General features: G+C 40.0%; 1 protein-coding gene across 8 annotated transcripts in view; it reads left to right on the top strand.

Annotated features, from left to right (window-relative positions):
- Tenm1 (teneurin transmembrane protein 1) overlaps positions 1 to 24,443 on the top strand; it is a 901,303-nt gene that overhangs the window by 835,583 nt on the left and 41,277 nt on the right. For all 8 annotated transcript variants that reach the window (XM_011251006.3, XM_006541491.4, XM_006541492.4 and 5 more), the window contains 2 exons: positions 14,988 to 15,354; positions 16,759 to 17,269. In XM_011251006.3, coding sequence (XP_011249308.1) covers positions 14,988 to 15,354; positions 16,759 to 17,269 — 878 coding nt within the window. The remainder of the gene's footprint in view (positions 1 to 14,987; positions 15,355 to 16,758; positions 17,270 to 24,443) is intronic.

The raw sequence follows: 24,443 nt of genomic DNA, 5'->3' as shown, positions 1-24,443 counted from the left end.
CCCTATGATTTTCTACATCAGAGCCAATAGCAAAAAACATCTTAACCTAGCTTCCCTAACAATTTTATTTTCCCAAATACTTTCTAAGGGTGGTGGTCATTGCTGACAATCTATGTTTCTAAGCTCTTTCCTAGGGTGGTGATAGAATCATTAATCTGCTCCAGCAGCAATGCCTAAAAGAGAACAAACTTTAATATTATAAGTGCCAGAGATACTGCCCAGTGAGGGGCTGGAAGGCCCCTTAGAGTTTTCATGCAGTTCTTAGATTAAGAAAGTTGTGAGGGCAGCAAGCAGAACAGAACTCCCTAACATCATGAAATAACCAAGACATGTGGACCTTGGGATCAGGTAACACCTAGGGGCACCCATCATGGCTGTGCTGACCAGTGAGCCACATCCCATGAGTTCTAAAGCCATTTTTCATTCCTCCTGCATGGCCCGTGGTATGGAAGTCAAGACAACAGGGTCATTAAGCAGCTAGTTAGTTGCCTTATGCCCACAGGCAGAAGAGTGCAACAAATGCATGCATGCTAGCCCCCAGTTAACTTTCACTTTGAGGCCCAAGCCCAGGGAATGCTTCTCCCCACTGGGGGCCAGGTGTTACCATGCCAATTAACATAATTAAGGTAACCTCATACAGACCTTCTCAGGGTCCCTTCTCCCAGGGTGATTCTAGATTGTGTGAAGTTGACAATTGATACTAGCCATCAACTATATTATGGCTATCACTGGCCTGCACTAATGTATTACTCTTTCTTTATCCCTGTATTTGGGGATCTTGTTATAAATATTAGTCAAGAGCCAGTGAGAAAATACAAAGTACTTAATTATTGTAACACTATTTAATGCATGGGATGAGCTGCACAGGTGTTAAATGGGTTAGGAAAATTAAAAACACCTTCAGGAAATGACTGCCACCTCTAAATCTGGGAAACAAAAAGAAGAGTTTGGGGGCTGGTGAGATGGCTCAGTGGGTAAGAGCACTCGACTACTCTTCCAAAGGTCCAGAGTTCAAATCCCAGCAACCACATGGTGGCTCACAACCATCCGTAACGAGATCTGACGCCCTCTTCTGGTGTGTCTGAAAACAGCTACAGTGTACTTACATATAATAAATAAATAAAAATCTAAAAAAAAAAAAAAAAAAAAAAAAAGAAGAGTTTGAGATTGTTAGAACCTACAAAGGTAGGAGTTTTGTTCCCTGGAGGTAGGACATAGGCTGCTGAGAGGAGGATAGTGACAGCCTCACACTAAGAATGTACTTATAACAAATTAGGCTCTGGTACCTGTAAGAGGGCAAGATGAGACTGAGTCTCAGACTATGCAAATGATCTGGAAAGTGCAGCCAGGCGTTGCTGCCAGAATGAAGGAAACTATTGAGGCGCTATTGACCGGAGAGCCAATCCCTCCCCACTCATCGAGCCTCCCAGCACCCCTTTATTTTCCATACTGTCAGAATCTATCAGCAATCCAGCTGGCAAAAACAAACAAGCAAACAAACAAACAAACAAACAAACCAAACTGTAGATAGCATAGTCTCATCCCCAGCATCACAAAGCAATGTCTTTAAAGGGTGAGCTTGGAGCTGTGAGACAGTAACTTAATAACTAGCATACTGTGCAATGAGGTGTTAGATTTTCATGTCATTGTTGCTGCTGGAGTCACTCAGATATGCTTACAGTTTGGATGAAACATTAATTAGAGTAGACTGTTTGCCACAGAGGATTTCATCATTACTAGATCTGTAAGAAGCTGTTATTAAAAGACTTCAGCCAGTGCTGCTCAATGTGTTGTGAGGGTGATTTTTTGACTCCCTTCTCATTAAAACTCAGGTCTTCAATATCCATCAGCTATATATTTTTCTTTTGTTTTGTTCCCTCTCAAATTTATAATCCGCATGCTTTCTAAAATGACTCTTTGTGTGTGGTAAGTGGTCAGGTGGTCAATCTCCAGAGTTCTGGAAACCCAAGCTTGCACCGGGCCATCTGTTGAGTGTGTGTGATTTTGTCTTTCACACAGGGAAGTGGTGGGCAAAACCCGGAAGCACACTGAAGCCCTAGTGAAAATACAGCCATTTAAATCCTCCTTCTAAATATTCATTAGGCCATCTGCTGTTATTAGTGTCCTTATCATTTGGAAGCGTTACAGAGTTAAGATGAGAGAGACAATCTGTGGAATTCTAGTCTCACTTCAAATGAACTTCAGAAGAGAACAATGACGAGTTATGATGTTTCCTCTTCCTGTTCAGGGCCATGCCGACTTATATCTTCCCATCTCCATGGTGAAAATTTTTAATAGTTTCTTCCTGAAACTATCAGAGAGAAGAGAGAGCAGTAGCTACAGAAATGAAAACATAATCTCAGAGTGGCTGATCAATGAAATCAGACCATTTCATAAAAGCCGTGCACTCAGACTTCAGGCCTGTAAATTGCTCTAGGTGCCAAAGGGAATTGGAAGCTTGGCCTATCTTTTTTGGGCCAATACTATAATATTAACAACCTGCAACAGACAAGTTTCAGCAACTTCTCAGCAGGAAGAAACTGAAGAATGATTTCAGGGAGTTTTTTTTTAAGCCCCAGGCTTTTTTGTACAAGCAAAACATTGGCTCTCAGGAGGGCAAGAGTCCCATCTCCTGCACAAAGACACACAGTGATCCCCTTGCTCTGAAGTATCACAGAACTCATACTATCATTGCCTGGCCTCACATTGTTCTCTATTTTCCTAGACTGTTGTCTGCTTGACCTTCCTTCAGCCACCATATCCCCCACAGTGATGAATACACAATAGGTATTTGCTAAATAGATGTAAAATTCAAATAGAAGCTTAAGAGAGAAAACAGTATTCCATATTCCTCTCCCCACTTCTCCAAGTGCTGAAAGGGTTATTTCTTTGTCTGCAATGATAAAACCCAAGATACAACAGACACAAATAGTAAATTGGCAAGTAGCATCATGTAAGTAGCACCATGTACAATATGTTCTTCTTACAATAACAATCGAATTTACAAACAAATTAGCCACGGAGTCTGAAGGACATTCTCTAGTTTTCACACTGGGCCTTCATCTCCCGCTGATAGATGACTTTGACTGTAAATTGAAAAGTGGAAGTCGGTAAACATTCTGTGTATTCACAAGTGCCATATCCAAAATTGAGGCTTCAGAAAAGAGATGCTAGAAAGGGTAGACGGAAACTCAGAGCAATTATGCTTGTTATTAGGATGAGGTAGTGGCAATTACACAGCCGACTCATAGGGAGCACGAACATGCTGGCTGTTCTCAGGGAGCCTGTATGAACAAACTTTTATAGCACCCATCAGGTTTTGGGTCTCTAGCAGAAGTAAAGATTTTTCAGGATCTCCAACAGTATGATTTTGGACAGGGCTTATGGACCCAAGAGCCATCTTAGAATAGACATGTGCTTATCCTCTTAATGAGCCTCAATGAAACCCCTATATTAAGAGAAGGGCCTCTTTCACTGTTTCTTTCCTCTAGAATAATCATTTCCCAGATGTTTGGTCTCTGGACCCCTTCACAGTCCTGAAAACTGTTGATATCTTCAAAGATATGGCTTCTTAGTATTAAAATAACAGGAGTTGTGTTATAGATGCTTGGGACTGAGCTCTACAAGTCTGAATTTCGACTAGTTGAGGTTTTCTGTAATGGTCTTTGTCTCTTGCAAAGATGCGTTTCTTTGGCGCAGGATGAGAAGTTCACTTATCTGCGGAAATAGGACTAAAATTTAGAATGGAGTTACAGATTGTGCTGCTTTAGTAAAGTGGCAGCTGTGAGTTCTTATCCAAGATCCATGAATTCACAAGTCCTGGATAGTTGGCTAGTGTTCCAGTACCGGGAATGACTTATCTCTTGTTGAGCTGTTGGTTACCCCCAAGGTATGCATGCCACTACTGCACCACACCATGAGGATTATGGTACCATATTAGTCATTATTGTGGTTCATAGGTGTCATAGCTGGGTAGGACTGCTGGTTGCTTAACTCTTTTGAAAGATTACCTGAAAGCTTTTGGTACCATGGAAGCTAATCACTAAGGGAAAGGTTTTCAGATCAATTCCAGCTCAGGAACTTTTAGGTCCTGCATCTGAAGTGCTATCTTCACCAACAGAGACTTAAACCCATCCACCTCAGGCAACTAAAGACAACAGAAATAGCCTGTAATGTTTTGGGAATCTCTTCACCAACTCTGACCAACAATCCAAAAGAGGATTCCTCATACTCAGTGGGTTGTTGTTATTTTGTGATCTGTGGTCCTTGGAAGTAACATTGACAGCCTAAATGTGAAATTTTTATTTAAGCTGTAAATTTATATTTATTCACTTACTTACATGTATTATGGGGAGTTTTAGGTCGATCATTAATAATATGATTCCACATAACTTTCAGACATCCTTGCTTTTTGTTTTAACCCTCCTCCTTCCATCTTCTATATTTATCTCTCTCCTACTCTCTCATTAGATTCCATACCATTTCTCCTATTGGCTCACATATACCCTGATCTTCCCTTCACCATTGCAATGGTCTTTTCTTTGTATAAGTTATATCATGTCATTAGAAACTAAGAGCATGGGTATTGTTTGTTGCTTGTGTTGAGGAAAGATTAGTTTGGGGAGGTTGTTGTTTTGGGGTTTTGTTGTTATTGTTGCTTTATGAGAATAAATAAGTCTCATTATATAGTACAGCTGGCCTAGCTTTCAGAGACTCTAAGTCTCTGAGTGTGGAGAATGCAGATGTGTGCCATCTCGCCTGGATGACTTTTTAAACTGAAACCATACAAGCTTCTGGGATGCTCTAAAAAAAAAAAAAAAAAAAAAAAAACTCAAATGTATACTCATGACCATGCATACAACAACAAGTTGCTTAATTAATAATTTTGATCTCAAAAACTTCCTAAAAGAGTTTCAGGCAATCTCTGAAGTCCCTAAATCAAACTGGTAATCCCATGTTATATTAATTATACCATGAATAATTTCCTTGAAATTTGCTTTGGGAGTTGGTCCTAAATCTTCCATTAAACATACAAATTGATTGTAAGACATGCTTATCAGAAAAAGGAAAACATGAAAGAGGTAGCAAATGTAATTCAGAATGGTAGAAACAAAGCAACTCTCACTAACATGAGTCACCATATGGAAACCAGATTAGTGACAAAAACACATTGATGAAACAGTACTTTTCAGTATCTATTTGCATGTTTTAATTTATAAATACCTTCATTGACCACAATTATTGCAGGCACTAAAGCACTGATGTCTTCAATCAACAAACATTTGCCAAGTATGACCCTTGATGGATTATAAACTGAATGGGATTCATCCTTACTCTTTTACACTCATAGACCTGGTAGAAGACACCCATGTATGTCTAGTATAGCACAGACACGCTAGATATGATTGAGCGTCACATGAAGCTAGAAAAGCTTTTCAAATTGCTTGGATATAGAGCCTCATGTATTCAATAATTCTTGAAGTTTATCTTTATCATTAAGTTGGATCAATTTCCCATCCTATGCCTTACATAATGGTTGGAATTGGAGCATATTATGTTAATTGAAATAAGAGAAGCACAAAAAGACATACTGCATGGTCTGATGCATATAGAAATGTTGATATCACAGAAGTTAAAAGGAGAATGGAGTTTATCAGAGGCTGAAGAGAACAGTGGAGAGTGGAGCTTATCCACAGATATTACGGTACGGTTGAAAAGGAGCAAACCCTTCTGGTGCTAGTCAAGTTCAATGACTCCAGGCAACAATTAAGCAACTTTACAGTTCAAAAGCCTTGAAGACACGATTTTAAAAGCTTTTACCATAAAGAAATAAAAAGTTCTTGAGAAGATAAATATATTTAGTCTGATTTAAACATTATAGAATATATATCAAAACGTTACATTGTACTCCATTAATACAGACAGCTTTTAAAGTTTTTATGTACCAGTTAAAATGAACAATTCTAAAAGACTGTCCCAGTTGTATTCCCACATTTACCAAAATATTAATTTATTTCAATTTATTTTACTTTAGTTTTGTAAATTCAGGTGATTTCTCCAAAGAGGAAGCACTAGAAATTTGTTAACTGGTGGATCTATAATAGTATAATCTGTAGCTCCAATCAAAATGAAAACCAAAAAGCGAGAGCATCACCTTCATTTTGATTATATTCCATTGAGAATAACATAAATTGCCAAGACAACACAGGTGCAAGCAAGATACCAGCCAGACTAAATGTATCACTCAGGATTGAGGTGGAAGATCCACATATTCATTCAGGATCCAGGCTCCTAAATTACTGCTACCTGATTACATAATGTCTATTTCTAAGTAATGTTATAGTCCAAGATATTTGATAAAACCATTCATATGTCCCAAAGATAGCCAAAACCATAGAATTTTTCTTCCAGGCCAACTGGCTCTCTGGTGAGCATTCTTTATAACGTACTTCGAACTGTGGATGATACCCTCATTCCTCTTACATCATATTGTCTGAAACATTACAATATGGACATAGCTAATTGCAAATAATGTATTGTTATAAATAGCAATATACATGTACCTAAGAATGGAGGTCAGCCATTAAGGAGGAAAGATTGAATTGACCTACAACCAGAGGTCTCTGACACAGGAATAGCAGGAGCCACTTGAGATTTCATATTAACCCTCGTCCTCTCTGAGCATCTTCAAATTTACAAAAGGGAGAAATCCCACCAAGATAAAATTTGGTTTTCCCATATTACAAATAAAGACAGCCCTTAAAAGAATAATGTTTCAGGCTGGTGAGATGGCTCAGGGGTTAAGAGCACCCGACTGCTCTTCCAAAGGTCCTGAGTTCAAATCCCAGCAACCACATGGTGACTTGCAACCATCCTTAATGAAATCTGACTCCCTCTTCTCAAGTGTCTGAAGGCAGCTATAGTGTACTTACATGTAGTAAATAAATAAAATCTTTATTTTAAAAAAGAATGTTTCTAAATAACCTTGCTTATAAAGGTGTAAATTTATTAGAAGATGAAATATGCCAAAATGACTCGGATGTTCTTGTTCTATTTGTGTGAGGTATAGAGGATATTTGCTTTGCTTTGATTTGATTTGATTTCTTTGATTCATTTCAAAACTAATTTAGGAACATTGTCCATATAGAGTTTAGTCAATGTGCTCTGTAGTAGACTGATTCTAAATATCAGCCTTAATATAAGTCATGATTAGATTGGCACTACCTATTCATTTTCAATGAATATGGCAACTTGAAATTACATTTTTCTCATGGTTTCTCATCAGATGCCATGGAGACAGACTATGCAGATGCTTATGAGCAAAGGTTAAGAGGTTCTTCAAAGAGTCCAGCCATTACGAAGAGCTACAGAGTGTGATTCTGAGATAATGGGAAATAATTTACTTGTTGACAAGGCCAGGAAATCTTGATATATTTCACCTTCTAATGATTTCCTCTCTTTAGAAACAAGATCAATAGGGGCCATCACTCTCAAAGGTGTCATCATGATCTCCAAGAAGAATTTTTTTTCTCCAGACAGCATTTTCCTTCTTTTATAAATTTGAGGAAGCTTAGACACTATCAGTGTCAAGAAATGAAAATGCCATTTGAAAACTGACAAAAAAAGTGATTCTATCAACCTGGGTTTGTCCGCTTTTAGAAGCATAGGGACATCTAATGTAGTGCTAGCAGAACACCTGGTACAGGACGTTCAGTGCCATCACAGCATTGTCCCCAGGGCTGGCACACCTCAAAGGAGATAATCATCCACTTCCTGAAAAGTCCTACTGAAGAAGCCTTAGAGCTCAAAGTCATGCAAAGTCACTTGATAAATTATCCTCAAAGCTCTGAGTGGACTAAAGAAAAGAGATCCTATGTCTAGGATGGAAGGCAGGACCTTCTGCAAAACAGCTAAATTTCTCCAACCCAGTGGAACTTTGGGGAAAGAGCTTATTAACATTTGATGGTGATTGTAGAATACTGTAATAATCATAACTTATTTTGAGGCAATTCCACCATAGTTAATTTCATAAGGTGAGTGGAGTTGAAAATAAATAATTGATTGTTCTATGCCACCAGCAACCACCTGTACTTATAGAAAAAAATAAAGCAAATAGTCAGCAAAAGACTATAATCTCCATGAAGGGAAAAATCCATTCTCTTCATTAGAAATGGTAATGTGGACATTTTGCCCCTTCTTAGAATTGGGAACAAAACACCCATGGAAGGAGTTACAGAGACAAAGTTTGGAGCTGAGACGAAAGGATGGACCATCTAGAGACTGCCATACCCAGGGATCCATCCCATAATCAACCTTCAAACGCTGACACCATTGCATACACTAGCAAGATTTTGCTGAAAGGACCCAGATATAGCTCTCTCTTGTGAGACTATGCCAGGGCCTAGCAAACACAGAAGTGGATGCTCACAGTCAGCTATTGGATGGATCACAGGGCCCCCAATGGAGGAGCTAGAGAAAGTAACCAAGGAGCTAAAGGGATATGCAACCCTATAGGTGGAACAACAATATGAACTAACCAGTACCCCCAGAGCTCGTGTCTCTAGCTGCATATGTATCAGAAGATGACCTAGTCATCCATCAGTGGAAAGAGAGGCCCATTGGTCGTGCAAACTTTATATGTCTCAGTACAGGGGAACGCCAGGGCCAAGAAATGGGAGTGGGTGGGTGGGGAAGTAGGTGGGGGAGCGTGTGGGGGACTTTTGGGATAGCATTGGAAATGTAAATGAAATAATAATAAAAATTAAAAAATAAAAGAAATGGTATCTTGATATGTGACATAGTGTGAAATATAGAACGAATACTTATTTTTTGACAGAAAAAGGAAATTAATGTAGCATGTCCTGTGCTTGATACTGGGCCAATAGTGCTGTTACAAATAACAAGGTAACCCAAATAATAAACCAAACTATTAGTTAGGGAATTGGCTAACAAATGTATTGGAGATAATGTCCCAATATAAGCCAAAGAATCTTGGAGGTTTTATTTGTTAGAAAGATCCCTAAGGAATAGAGCAAATAATCTAGTGCCTAGTGCTATAGAATTGCTGGAAGTCTTTAAAGAGTATGACCATGTTATTAAACTTAAGAGTTCATAGGATGTCCAGAGAAGAGAGCATTGCAATAGTTGGGCAAAGGTGAGAGGAATCGTAGGCAGAGTTGTGATTCTGTAACTGCTGAACAGCTTGTCCTCAGATTCAGATTAACTGTTCTTTACAGATCTCTTTTTATGTACCAGTCACTCTGGTGATTTACATTGTTTGTTTTCATTGAGTCCTTACAATTTTTCAGAAGGCATTATTTGACATAATTTCTATATGAGGAGGCTGAAATGCCTATATGACAATTGATTCTCTGAAGCTACCGTGATAGCAGTCCTATCATTTAAATTTTTTAAACCATGAAGCTCCTAATCACTTTACTCTATACTCTATACTCTATACTTTACTCTAAATGTAAGCATTTCTTCTCTGTAGAGAGTTCATAACTTTTGCCAAATTCTCACACATTTTTCTGAATCTAAATTAGAAACAGAATTCCAGACTCCAAGTGCCAGGAAGATATATAGCAGATGGCTGGATAGGAGAACATGTTAATGGATGGATTTAATGATGAATGACTGGTCTCTGAAATGATTATCCTGTAGCTAATCTACTCTCCCTCCAACATGTCCCCCAATTTCACCCTAAGTAATATTTCTGAAATGTAAATCTGACCATATCAGCTGTCTCCTTTAAAGATCTCCATTGTCTCTTCTCCATGTTACTGTTTCTTAGGGAACATACATTTATTGTGATTGTCATTAATGGAGGTAAAAACACTACTGGCATCTATGGAGCAATGATGCTAAACATCCTTACCAATGTATGATGATGACCCCAACTAAAAACTGTCTCTCAAAAGAAACCTTGATCTATCCCTTATCTTAGCAAACATTTAGAATGCCATTTGCCAGCAATAGCTACCCCTGTATCATATCTAAGAAAACTCAGCTCATAATCCACATATTTCCATATGATTTCATGCTTCTTTGATTTTATTCATTTTCCTTTACTGAGATCATTCTTCTTCCTTGGTTCCTTTGTTCCTTGTTTCAAGTTAAGTCTAATTTTCACTTCCACGAATCTTTCTTGAACTCCCACTTCTACACAGCCATATCACTCTAAGCATGCATGTACCATGACATTTACCTGTGCTACACTGAATGGCATATTTTTATATCTGCCTTCCATCACTTAACTAAGAACTGAGGAAGGGCAGAAATATGGGAAATTGTGTTTAGAAGTCATTGTTCTCAGATGACTGTTTTCTGGAGTATATAAAATACTAATCCATAGAAGATACTTGATACCTATGAAGGACTTAATAAATAGTAGTACTATTAATGACCCAGATTAGTGTTTCTCCAATTTTATAAATGCTATACTAGAGATCAAGACCACCTCAAAAAATGGACAGCACATATTCATATTTTAAAAATAGATAAATTTAAAGAAAAGTCAACTCCAGTATAATTGACACAGGGGTGAAACAAAATTCACGAAAAATCTTATACTGAAAACTGAAGTTTAGGGAAGTGTTTGAAAGGCAACTGCATTGCCTGGACTGCGTTTCTCTAGCTAGAAACACCCATGACTGTGAAACTGCTACAAAAACCATCTAGCACCCCCCCCCCAGCAGGTGCCAGACACTGGGATGAACGGCATGTATCACCACATATCATTTCATCTATATGAAAATAAAATTTTCATGTCTATGTACATGCCCACACACAGTCATTAACCTATTTTCCTTGCTACAGATGAGAAAATCAGAGCTACATAAAAGATAACCTAGTTTTCCTACTTTTACACAGAATGAAGGGCAGGAACCCTGAGTCAAACTGTTCGAGGGAAGCCGAGTATATAACTGATGCTCTAGCTCTTCATTGTGCACCTAGTTCTGTAACTGAGAGCATCTTAAACTTTATATAATCAAAAGCCTCCTATTTAGAATTTGCTTTTACACGCAGGTTTTTCCCCCTATAGGATCCTGCTGTCTTCTACAGTGATAGTGAGGTCAAAATTAGCTAGAACTTTAAGCCAACCAAGGGACTGGTTGACCTGAGAGTCAACTCCCTTCAAGGCAAGTTTTCAATTAGCAGAGGAAGACAGTGCTATCAAGTGCTGACATCCCAACCGAGAGCTCCTTTCTGCTCAGGGTTATTTCTCAGGGAAGGTCGATGAGGGATGGGCACATTCCACCGGCTGGAGGCTATGCCAGTGACCTTTAATGCTAGTTTAGCTTAAACACATTTTGACAGTTTGAACAAATTAGTATATTTTTACAAGGTGGGGCAAGCACCACAAATTAGACCTAAAGGTTTGCCTGTAGGCTGGGTCAGTAAGCAGAGTTTACAAGATCCTTCACTGCTGCTCTTTGCTCTCTTTCTTCTCCCACTCCAAAAGAAAATGCTCCATTTTACCACCACACACATACGAATTAACGAAAGAAAGAAAGAAAGAAAGAAAGAAAGAAGCTAGCTATACAAGTGGCAGCAGCTTCTGCAAGTTAACCTTAGAACCATCTCAATAGCATAGCATTCCGGGATCTCTCCACAACTAATAGATGCTAGTTCCATCAGCCAGAATCAGCTCAAAATCATCACTCCATATGTTGAGGGCAATGTGGAAACGCCTTACGAGTAAATGCTGTGTTACTATCATGTGCGTGTAAAGCACTAGCTCCCTGATGACTTACCTGGAAATGGATGTATTTAACATGAGAACAACATAAAAGGAACTGACAATCTAAAAGCAGTGAAAAGCTCCGTCCTCCAAAAACACTGGCCCCTTGACTACTAAGTAGGCACACAGCTTTTATCTGAGCAGATCTCATAGACAAGATGCTCTGCTGAATCAAATGGGAATTAAAGGGATTCTGTGTAGTTGGCATAGAAAGTGTCTCAAAAGCACAAAGGCCACTTTAGTCACAGGAAACTGCCAGAGGGTAGCTCATTTGATGGGAAAGAAAACAAACAGACACAATGGCTGGTGTATTTTTGAGGCAATATTAAATCTAATAAACATGACACCAATAGTATCGGCTTAATTCGGCTTGAGAGAGTTGGAGGATTTCACAGCGTGTTTTCTCACCACCAGCCTTTATCTCAGAGGCAGACTTGATAGCTGAGAGCCGAGTCTAAAATATGTTCCTTCCCTAGCTTCTGCCAGGTGCGTGCCATTCCTCGACCTCTGGCCTGGCTTTGGCCCCCAGAGTGGGGATAATTAGAACGTCATTTCAGCCAGCTTTGTTTTTCTGGGTCACTGGCTTCAGACTCCATCAAAAGAGGAGTGTTGTACTGAAATAAATTCATTTCCTCTTCCTCAGCGGCCAGCCCTGACTTATTTCCTGGGGGACCATGTTCCATAGGACTAGAGCACATAGACAGCTTCTGTGCACGTTTGATAGTGTCTAGAGAGGTCCAAGGTGGGGGCACAGGATAAAGGAAGGGTCAACCCTCTGCTGCTGCTGCTGCAGCAGCAGCACCACTGGCAGCAGGTTCTCACTCTGTCTCTCTTCAGCAGCACACTGACATGCAAAGGCCTCAGACAGACATGCTGAGGAACACATCACCACAAACTGTTCTGGGAGCTGTTAATGCTGGTGTGTAATGTTTATCCAATGGCCTCCATCCGAAAGGCTCTGTAGAACATGCATACTACAAGCAGAGCTTTATACCCCATTAGCATGCAAATTCCTAGCTGCCCAGGGGCATACGGTACTGACCATAGAAAGCCAGCATTTGTAGAGGTGGAGGTAGAGGGCACACAGACTTGTGGGGACACAATAAGAGACACTCAGATATTGGGGTAAATGACCCCATGTGTTATAATAAGGAGTAGCCCAAGGCAACCTTTGTTCTCCTCACAGCTCCAATTGCTCACCCTTATCAAGCACAAGTAAAAAAAAAATAGTTTTCATCTCAGATATCATATGGGGCCTTTTTCTACTTTGTTAATCTCTAACCATAAAGCCTCATCCAGCTGAGGAAGGAGAGGGCCTCAAAAAGCAATGACAGCCCACATCTGCTTCCCAAACGTTCAGATTCCATAGAGAAAAACAAAGACTTCCTCCGGCTTTCACTCAAAGCTAAAAAGAATAGTTACATTACTGTCACTATTTTAGTCCTGAATAGGATGCTTTTTCTGCCTTTGTCTAGCCTGAAAGGAGAGAAATGGACAGTAATGGCCGGTGATGTAGGGGGTACACCATGAAGCACAGTGCTCTAAGAAGTACCTAGAGATAGGTAGTCACTGCCAGGGAATGTCAGGGCAGGCACTGAGCTAATTCATGTCCAGAAAGTAGCTACAGTAGACTCATGTTTAGTTTTGTGTATTCCCAGCATCTAGCACAACACTTGGACAAGACATACCACACACACCACCTCTGCCTCCTACATTGTCACAACAGCAGCAGTAAGATCCATCTTAAACCCAAATAGACCTATGCCACACTCCTACTTAAATCCCATCAGTGGCTACCCCCAGTCACAAGGACAAAACTAACAGAGTGCTTCCTCTCATCAGCTGGTGGATTTCTCTGCCAGAGATGTCATAACAAAGTATCAAAGATTAGTTGTCTTCAATAACAAAAATGTATCTTCTCATATCATTGGACAACAGAGACCCAAGACACAGGTGTTCATTTTGCCTTAGCAATCTCTCTTTGACATTCAGATGGCTATCTTCTTACTATGTTCACATACAAACATCTCCATTATCATAATCGTGCTTATGATTTAGATTAGGGATCCAGCCTTACAACCTCAACTATCAAAATGTACTCTTTAAATGCCTTTTATTGCAAACACAGTCACATTTAAGGTTAGGACCACAGGATATACATTTTAAAAGGACAAGATTGGCTCTGTAACATCTAGGCACTCTCTACCTTCTGGTTGGCATCACTAATTATTTCCACATACTGAAACTATATTAACTTTACATGCCATCTCTTCTGCTAATATCCTGACTCCATGTCTATGTGAAGGGTTTTCATACCATTTCTATTGCTTCCTTTTCACAACATGGAGAGTAATTGCTAACAGTGCTTCAAAGGGCTCTGCCAGACCAAAGAGTTATTTGAAGGCATAGGTTTATGTCATGGAAACATTTGTTTTAATCCCTAAAGCCTAGCACAAGGCTTAATCCAAGGAATGTTCACAAAGAGAACATTCAGGGAAAAAACAACCCAACCTGTTTCTTTGCCAGGATAGAAGACTAAAGGAGTAAGCAAGATCCAGCTAAGTGAGAAATATGTTCCAGCCTAGGACTCTGAATAAGTAGCTAGAGGATCGAACCTGCATACTATACAAGATGGATATTAAGCACATGTTAATGGCAGGCCCTGTCCAAAAAGGCCATTGATTGAGTAAAATCTGGGTTCCCCAGCACTCTCTATTGCCCCCAAATCTTTAGGATTTTGCTTTTCTAAGTATATACAAGGCAATAACAGATTTGTCAGGGGCAGGGGGCTGTTTGTAGTGATCCAGAAGCCCTACAGCAACAGCCTTCAGAATCTAGGAGATTTGTAAAAACACAGATGGTTGGATCCCCATACCTAGGAACTATGATATTAGGATGGATACCAGGATTGTTATACTAGGATGGAGCCTCCGAATTTGCATTTCTAATCATTTCCCAAGTGATGCTATGGTAGTTGGTCCAGAGACCACACTGTAAAAACCACTACTCTAAAAGATACTTCTGAGACTGTGGAAAACAATTTATACTGTATTGGGAATAGCAGAGATGATAAATATGCTTACCAGGCTGTGTGATTACCTAGCCATCCCTCATTGCCAGACAGCATCAGTGTCGCTGAAATCAGTAATAGTACAGAAACAATAAGCTATTTATTATTTTTAAGGTAAAAACATCTCTGGAAAGATGTGGTAACATGATGATGAGTGCTCTGTTCTTTTTGTAGGTGCGATTAGAGTGGCCAACAGACCTTGCAGTCAATCCCATGGACAATTCATTGTATGTCCTGGATAACAACATTGTGCTGCAAATTTCTGAGAACAGGCGTGTGCGGATCATTGCAGGGCGTCCCATTCACTGCCAGGTGCCCGGCATCGATCATTTCTTGGTCAGCAAAGTAGCAATTCACTCCACTCTGGAGTCAGCTAGGGCCATCAGCGTCTCCCACAGCGGGCTGCTCTTCATCGCCGAAACAGACGAGAGGAAAGTGAACCGCATTCAGCAAGTGACCACCAATGGGGAGATCTCCATCATTGCTGGCGCTCCCACTGACTGCGACTGTAAAATTGATCCCAACTGTGACTGTTTTTCAGGTATGACCTTTTTAGCAATTCAGCAGCTCCCCCTTTCTCTTTTCAAAAGCAAAACCTGCATCAGAAAAGCCTAAAGGAAAACAAAAGGAGTTCATTCATATCAACAATTGTGTGGTCTAGTGGAGAAAGCAATGCATTGAGAGTCAACTCTGACAGATGACTTACTGACCCAGAAAAGCCATAAAACCTGTTCACAATTCATCTGCCTTACTTGTTACAGAGATAAGTGTGTTTCACCATCATGTCACTTTGCTGTTCTTTAGGATAAATAGATGTAATAACTTTTTGGAGTCTCAAAAAGTTAACGTTATACAAATTTTAAGATCATGTAATTATTTTTGCATTAGATAAAGGAAAATAGGTATAAAACATATTTACTGATTTTACTGTGGAAAAAATACTTTCCCTAAGTGACTGCTTTCCACATTAACAACATGTTCTATTAGACATTAGAAGGGACCCCAAGTAGACTGCTTTGAGAATGCATAAGAAAATTAAATTCCACAATGGTAAGTTCTTACTTACAACATCAGTCCCTTACATTACTTGATTTTAAAAGCTCTGAAATTCCATAAACAACAGTGCCCTTTACTTTTCACTAAAGTAGGAGAGGAAAAGAAGAGCCTTTCCCCCCAAACATGGAATAGTTATTTCAGATATCAAACAGACCTCTAAATGCCAACAGTTCTTCTATTTGTCTGCCAAATGGAAATCCCGCCATGCTGCTTGCAGACCTAGTAAGCTACTCATCCAGGACTGAATGGCCCTCATAAGTTTTGTGTTTCATTGGGCCATAGGAATCCACATCCAGCAAATTGGACAATGTGACTTTGTTCAGTATTTTCAGTATTTTTCTGAACAATGAAACATATATTTGTAATGTGTATCTTTCATTCAAGATAAGTCTAATGTTTATCTCAGTTACCAACTTTGATATTTGGAGTCATTGTTACACTTATAGACAGTATCCGTTACCAGTGGGACAATGGGAATTAACAGAGGAAATGACCTCTAAGCATAGTAGGACTGAAAGGTCTTAAAGCAGATCCTGCAAGCAGCAACAGGAATAAGGCTCATAGAATTACAGGCAAATTTTGTATGGCTATCATTATTTGCTGTTCTTGTATCTTGCAATACAATAGATTCTGAACAGCAGGATTTAGGAATTCACAAAATTGGTGTAACTGAGATAATTACATCTTACTGTTTATCTTTAGTGGTACTGACTCAAGAATTACAATCTTGAATAATGGGTTTCAAAATAATCAGAGGGGGAGATTGCAAAGAATGCTGGTTTGCTGATTTTTTTAAATGATTTTTTTAATGTGTGTTGCTTTACATCTAGGGTATGCCCCGTCAAGTTTCTTTGATGCCAATTATTAATATCAAGGTCTTTCCCCATAGGTGATGGTGGCTACGCCAAAGATGCAAAGATGAAAGCTCCCTCTTCCTTAGCCGTGTCACCTGATGGCACCCTCTATGTAGCAGATCTTGGCAATGTTCGAATTCGTACCATCAGCAAGAATCAAGCCCACCTGAATGACATGAACCTATATGAGATTGCCTCTCCTGCTGACCAAGAACTCTACCAGTTCACTGTAAATGGAACGCACCTACATACCATGAACTTGATAACAAGGGACTATGTTTATAACTTCACCTACAATGCTGAAGGTGATTTGGGTGCCATCACTAGCAGCAATGGCAATTCCGTGCATATACGCCGGGATGCAGGTGGGATGCCCCTGTGGCTTGTTGTGCCTGGCGGACAAGTCTACTGGCTTACCATAAGTAGCAATGGAGTCCTGAAAAGAGTGTCAGCCCAAGGCTACAATTTGGCCTTGATGACATACCCAGGAAACACAGGACTTCTGGCAACAAAAAGTAATGAAAATGGATGGACAACTGTTTATGAGTAAGTTTCTAATTTCCAACTAAGCCTTTGTTAGGTTTTTATTTGAAGTAGAATTACAGTAAGAACATGGTTTAGTAATTGATGGCTTGTTGCATGCTATTTTCTCCTAATAATCACAGTTAAAAAAAATAAAAAGTAAGTAGTCAAGGAGAAAATTTTACTCAGCTCCTAGGGTGGGCCCCATTTTGCCTAAGCAGTTTGTAGAGCATAATGCTTAAAGTCTAGTGTGACACTGCAGGGGACAGGAATGAGGTAGAAGTCCATGAACTCAACAAATTTACAGCATCCCTGGGAAGACAAGGTAAAATTGCATCTAAATAACAAAACGAAAGGATACTGCTGAAGCAGTAAAGAAGCAGTGTGATTTAACAAGTATTTACCGATCCCTGTGGGGTCCAATGGATGAATAAATAAGTCTGTGCCCAGGCCAACTCAGTATTCATTGCTGGGAGAGATAAGGGTGAAGTAAGAAAGGAAGAAGTGGACCCTGAAAGGAGAATGTAAAAATCTGTAGAGCAAATGATGCCCAGCAGCTCTGAGCCCTTGATCACCTCTGTGAGATGGGGAGCCAAGTGTTCCTGTGCAAGCTCAGGCTTCCTCAGTGTCGCACAACAGTGGAAGCTACCATGCAGTGGCAACCACAGCCTAGTTCTGTAACAGCTGCATTTGACTGGGAACTAACATGAAGTATGCCTGACAGCAAGCTACTAGGTGATCCCACAGCATGGAAATAGAGACCATTGTCCTTACCTTGTTCCTAAGTCCATCCACTCAGCAAGCCCGACTGATCAGCCCCCAGGAAGCACCTTCCCCACAAAGGAAACTGCCAAGTTGCTAACAGTGTACCAAGTGAGGATAATCCCTAGAGTCAGAACTCAGAACCTGGGACGACACTCAAGCCAAAGCCTTTAAACATGAAGAAGTTGAGATACCAAGTGTGAGGAGTTTAAGGTGTGACTTTTCTTGTGTGGTTACAGAGAATATGAAGAGAATATGTCCAGGGCACAAAAGCTTTCTGAGGAAAAGAACAAAGCAATTGTCCTTCAAATTTTGGAGCATTTCCCAAAGAAATGCCATTTATACAAAAGACCTGAACAGCTACTCCAATTTCACTTGGAGAAATGCATTCAGTAGTTTCTGTTGCAGGGCTGCAGGGCTTCCTTGTTTTTTTTTTTTTTTTTTTTTTTTTTAGTTCTCTTATGTCTTAATAAGAGTAGCAAAAGCTACTGCTCTCTAAGGATTTAATTGCTGCTAGATATTGTACTATGTAATCATCATACATTATTTTATTTGGTTCTCTTTGTTACAACATGGGATAGGGGCTCTTAGCATCCCCATTTTCTAGATAAATAACTAAACCATAAATATAATTAATTGGTCCTGATTCACCCTGATGTCCATACTTTAAAACATTCTTCCTTTAGGAAAATTAATTTCTAGTGAGAAACTTTTGAAGTCACTGAAAATGAGTCTCATTCCAGATCACAAAGCAGTTAAAATGAGGTGACAAAAAAAACAAAACAAAACACTCTTTTGAAACCTGACTGTTAAATTCAGTCCTGCCAAATGGTTATGTTAACTAGTTTTCAAATCAACTAGGTAAGCTGTTTCCTTTTCATTCCTTTGACTAATATTTTTTGAGTATTTGCTAAGTACTACTAAATGTTTCAGGCATGTCTAACCTTTAACAATGAGGCACAATGTTATCATCTGCTTAAGTTCACACACAAGAACTATGAAGTCAACTTATAAAAAAAGTCACAAAAATCTCATAATCTTTTAAGTTAGTTAATGAGTTTATATTGACCTTTACTCATAACTATCCTGAAGTGTGTGAAGCCTGTAGGCCACAGGCTGGATGTGCCTATTATGTGTGGAGATATAACCACTAATAAAAGATAAAATTCCATTGACTCATGAACCTTACATTTTACTGGAGGACAGTAAGTGATGTTATATAAAGAATATATGCATACATATATATGGTATAAGATGTATTAATAATTTGGGGCTAATAAGATGGCTCAGGAGGTAAAAATGCTTGCCTCTAAGCCTGATAACTTGAGCTTGAGTCCAAGAACCCATATGGTGGAAGGAATGAATTGACTCCCACAAATTGTTCTCTGACCTCCCACATTCTGCCATGGCACACAAAAATGGATAGATAGATAGATAGATAGATGGATGGATGGATGGATGGATGGATGGATAGATAGATAGATAGATAGATAGATAGATAGATAGATAGATAGGCAGATGATAGAGATTATACTAATAAAAAGATGAATCAAAAATTATGAATACATTTTGAAAATAAGAATGATCAATACTTACTGTCAAAGTAGATGTAGGATTTGTGGGGGAAAATTAAGTCAAAGACAACTTCAAAGTTTTTGACCTAAACACTAAAATATAGAATTTCTATTCTTAGAAAGAAATATTATACAAGATGCTTTATAAGGTAAGAGACTAGAAATTCAATTTGTGACAATTAGTTAAACATTTAAAGTTAAATAGATGAGTCTGGGTTTGAAGAGAAGTGAGAAATCCACATTTGAAATCCTCCAAAGGTTAAAATGTATTTAAGTCCATGAAACAGGTGAGATTGCCAGAAACGTGAGTATAGACTAAGATAGCAACATAATGATCCAAAAGTATCTCATAGTTTTTTGCTTAAGAAAAATTGTCGTTGGTCCGGGACCCGCCGAACTTAGGAAATTAGTCTGAACAGGTGAGAGGGTGCGCCAGAGAACCTGACAGCTTCTGGAACAGGCGGAAGCACAGAGGCACTGAGGCAGCACCCTTTGTGGGCCGGGGACAGCCAGCCACCGTCTGGACCGGAGGACAGGTGCCCGCCCGGCTGGGGAGGCGGCCTAAGCCACAGCAGCAGCGGTCGCCATCTTGGTCCGGGACCCGCCGAACTTAGGAAATTAGTCTGAACAGGTGAGAGGGTGCGCCAGAGAACCTGACAGCCTCTGGAACAGGCAGAAGCACAGAGGGGCTGAGGCAGCACCCTGTGTGGGCCGGGGACAGCCGGCCACCTTCCGGACCGGAGGACAGGTGCCCGCCCGGCTGGGGAGGCGGCCTAAGCCACAGCAGCAGCGGTCGCCATCTTGGTCCGGGACCCGCCGAACTTAGGAAATTAGTCTGAACAGGTGAGAGGGTGCGCCAGAGAACCTGACAGCCTCTGGAACAGGCAGAAGCACAGAGGGGCTGAGGCAGCACCCTGTGTGGGCCGGGGACAGCCGGCCACCTTCCGGACCGGAGGACAGGTGCCCGCCCGGCTGGGGAGGCGACCTAAGCCACAGCAGCAGCGGTCGCCATCTTGGTCCGGGACCCGCCGAACTTAGGAAATTAGTCTGAACAGGTGAGAGGGTGCGCCAGAGAACCTGACAGCTTCTGGAACAGGCAGAAGCACAGAGGCGCTGAGGCAGCACCCTTTGTGGGCCGGGGACAGCCAGCCACCGTCCGGACCGGAGGACAGGTGCCCGCCCAGCTGGGGAGGCGGCCTAAGCCACAGCAGCAGCGGTCGCCATCTTGGTCCCGGGACTCCAAGGAACTTAGGAATTTAGTCTGCTTAGGTGAGAGTCTGTACCACCTGGGAACTGCCAAAGCAACACAGTGTCTGAGAAAGGTCCTGTTTTGGGCCTTCTTCTTCGGCCAGGAGGAGGTCCAAATACAAGATATCTGCGCACCTTCCCTGTAAGAGAGCTTGCCAGCAGAGAGTGCTCTGAGCACTGAAACTCAGAGGAGAGAATCTGTCTCCCAGGTCTGCTGATAGACGGTAACAGAATCACCAGAAGAACAATCTCTAAACAGAGTCAACTATAACTACTAACTCCAGAGATTACCAGATGGTGAAAGGTAAACGGAGGAATCTTACTAACAGGAACCAAGACCACTCACCATCACCAGAACCCAGCACACCCACTTCGCCCAGTCCAGGGAACCCCAACACACCTGAGAACCTAGACCTAGATTTAAAAGCATATCTCATGATGATGGTAGAGGACATCAAGAAGGACTTTAATAAATCACTTAAAGAAATACAGGAGAACACTGCTAAAGAGTTACAAGTCCTTAAAGAAAAACAGGAAAACACAATCAAACAGGTAGAAGTCCTTACAGAAAAAGAGGAAAAAACATACAAACAGGTGATGGAAATGAACAAAACCATACTAGACCTAAAAAGGGAAGTAGACACAATAAAGAAAACTCAAAGCGAGGCAACACTAGAGATAGAAACCCTAGGAAAGAAATCTGGAACCATAGATTTGAGCATCAGCAACAGAATACAAGAGATGGAAGAGAGAATCTCAGGTGCAGAAGATTCCATAGAGAACATCGGCACAACAATCAAAGAAAATGGAAAATGCAAAAAGATCCTAACTCAAAATATCCAGGAAATCCAGGACACAATAAGAAGACCAAACGTACGGATAATAGGAGTGGATGAGAATGAAGATTTTCAACTCAAAGGTCCAGCAAACATCTTCAACAAAATTATTGAAGAAAACTTCCCAAATCTAAAGAATGAGATGCATATGAACATACAAGAAGCCTACAGAACTCCAAATAGACTGGACCAGAAAAGAAATTCCTCCCGACACATAATAATCAGAACATCAAATGCACTAAATAAAGATAGAATACTAAAAGCAGTAAGGGAAAAAGGTCAAGTAACATATAAAGGCAAGCCTATCAGAATTACACCAGATTTTTCACCAGAGACTATGAAAGCCAGAAGAGCCTGGACAGATGTTATACAGACACTAAGAGAACACAAACTGCAGCCCAGGCTACTATACCCAGCCAAACTCTCAATTATCATAGAGGGAGAAACCAAAGTATTCCACGACAAAACCAAATTCACGCATTATCTCTCCACGAATCCAGCCCTTCAAAGGATAATAACAGAAAAAAACCAATACAAGAATGGGAACAACGCCCTAGAAAAAACAAGAAGGTAATCCCTCAACAAACCTAAAAGAAGACAGCCACAAGAACAGAATGCCACCTTTAACAACTAAAATAACAGGAAGCAACAATTACTTTTCCTTAATATCTCTTAACATCAATGGTCTCAACTTGCCAATAAAAAGACATAGACTAACAAACTGGCTACACAAACAAGACCCAACATTTTGCTGCTTACAGGAAACTCATCTCAGAGAAAAAGATAGACACTACCTCAGAATGAAAGGCTGGAAAACAATTTTCCAAGCAAATGGTATGAAGAAACAAGCAGGAGTAGCCATCCTAATATCTGATAAGATTGACTTCCAACCCAAAGTCATCAAAAAAGACAAGGAGGGACACTTCATTCTCATCAAAGGTAAAATCCTCCAAGAGGAACTCTCAATTCTGAATATCTATGCTCCAAATACAAGAGCAGCCACATTCACTAAAGAAACTTTAGTAAAGCTCAAAGCACACATTGCGCCTCACACAATAATAGTGGGAGACTTCAACACACCACTTTCACCAATGGACAGATCATGGAAACAGAAACTAAACAGGGACACACTGAAACTAACAGAAGTGATGAAACAAATGGATCTGACAGATATCTACAGAACATTTTATCCTAAAACAAAAGGATATACCTTCTTCTCAGCACCTCATGGTACCTTCTCCAAAATTGACCACATAATAGGTCACAAAACAGGCCTCAACAGATTCAAAAATATTGAAATTGTCCCATGTATCCTATCAGATCACCATGCACTAAGGCTGATCTTCAATAACAAAATAAATAACAGAAAGCCAACATTCACATGGAAACTGAACAACACTCTTCTCAATGATACCTTGGTCAAGGAAGGAATAAAGAAAGAAATTAAAGACTTTTTAGAGTTTAATGAAAATGAAGCCACAACGTACCCAAACCTTTGGGACACAATGAAAGCATTTCTAAGAGGGAAACTCATAGCTATGAGTGCCTTCAAGAAAAAACGGGAGAGAGCACATACTAGCAGCTTGACAACACATCTAAAAGCTCTAGAAAAAAAGGAAGCAAATTCACCCAAGAGGAGTAGACGGCAGGAAATAATCAAACTCAGGGGTGAAATCAACCAAGTGGAAACAAGAAGAACTATTCAAAGAATCAACCAAACGAGGAGTTGGTTCTTTGAGAAAATCAACAAGATAGATAAACCCTTAGCTAGACTCACTAAAGGGCACAGGGACAAAATCCTAATTAACAAAATCAGAAATGAAAAGGGAGACATAACAACAGATCCTGAAGAAATCCAAAACACCATCAGATCCTTCTACAAAAGGCTATACTCAACAAAACTGGAAAACCTGGACGAAATGGACAAATTTCTGGACAGATACCAGGTACCAAAGTTGAATCAGGATCAAGTTGACCTTCTAAACAGTCCCATATCCCCTAAAGAAATAGAAGCAGTTATTAATAGTCTCCCAGCCAAAAAAAGCCCAGGACCAGACGGGTTTAGTGCAGAGTTCTATCAGACCTTCAAAGAAGATCTAACTCCAGTTCTGCACAAACTTTTTCACAAGATAGAAGTAGAAGGTATTCTACCCAACTCATTTTATGAAGCCACTATTACTCTGATACCTAAACCACAGAAAGATCCAACAAAGATAGAGAACTTCAGACCAATTTCTCTTATGAACATCGATGCAAAAATTCTTAATAAAATTCTCGCTAACCGAATCCAAGAACACATTAAAGCAATCATCCATCCTGACCAAGTAGGTTTTATTCCAGGGATGCAGGGATGGTTTAATATACGAAAATCCATCAATGTAATCCATTATATAAACAAACTCAAAGACAAAAACCACATGATCATCTCGTTAGATGCAGAAAAAGCATTTGACAAGATCCAACACCCATTCATGATAAAAGTTCTGGAAAGATCAGGAATTCAAGGCCAATACCTAAACATGATAAAAGCAATCTACAGCAAACCAGTAGCCAACATCAAAGTAAATGGAGAGAAGCTGGAAGCAATCCCACTAAAATCAGGGACTAGACAAGGCTGCCCACTTTCTCCCTACCTTTTCAACATAGTACTTGAAGTATTAGCCAGAGCAATTCGACAACAAAAGGAGATCAAGGGGATACAAATTGGAAAAGAGGAAGTCAAAATATCACTTTTTGCAGATGATATGATAGTATATATAAGTGACCCTAAAAATTCCA

The sequence above is a fragment of the Mus musculus genome, chromosome X, assembly GCF_000001635.26.
Source record: "Mus musculus strain C57BL/6J chromosome X, GRCm38.p6 C57BL/6J".
Taxonomy (NCBI): Eukaryota; Metazoa; Chordata; class Mammalia; order Rodentia; family Muridae; genus Mus; species Mus musculus.
The sequence above is the reverse complement of the archived record's forward strand: the minus strand, read 5'-3'. Positions and strand labels throughout refer to the sequence as shown.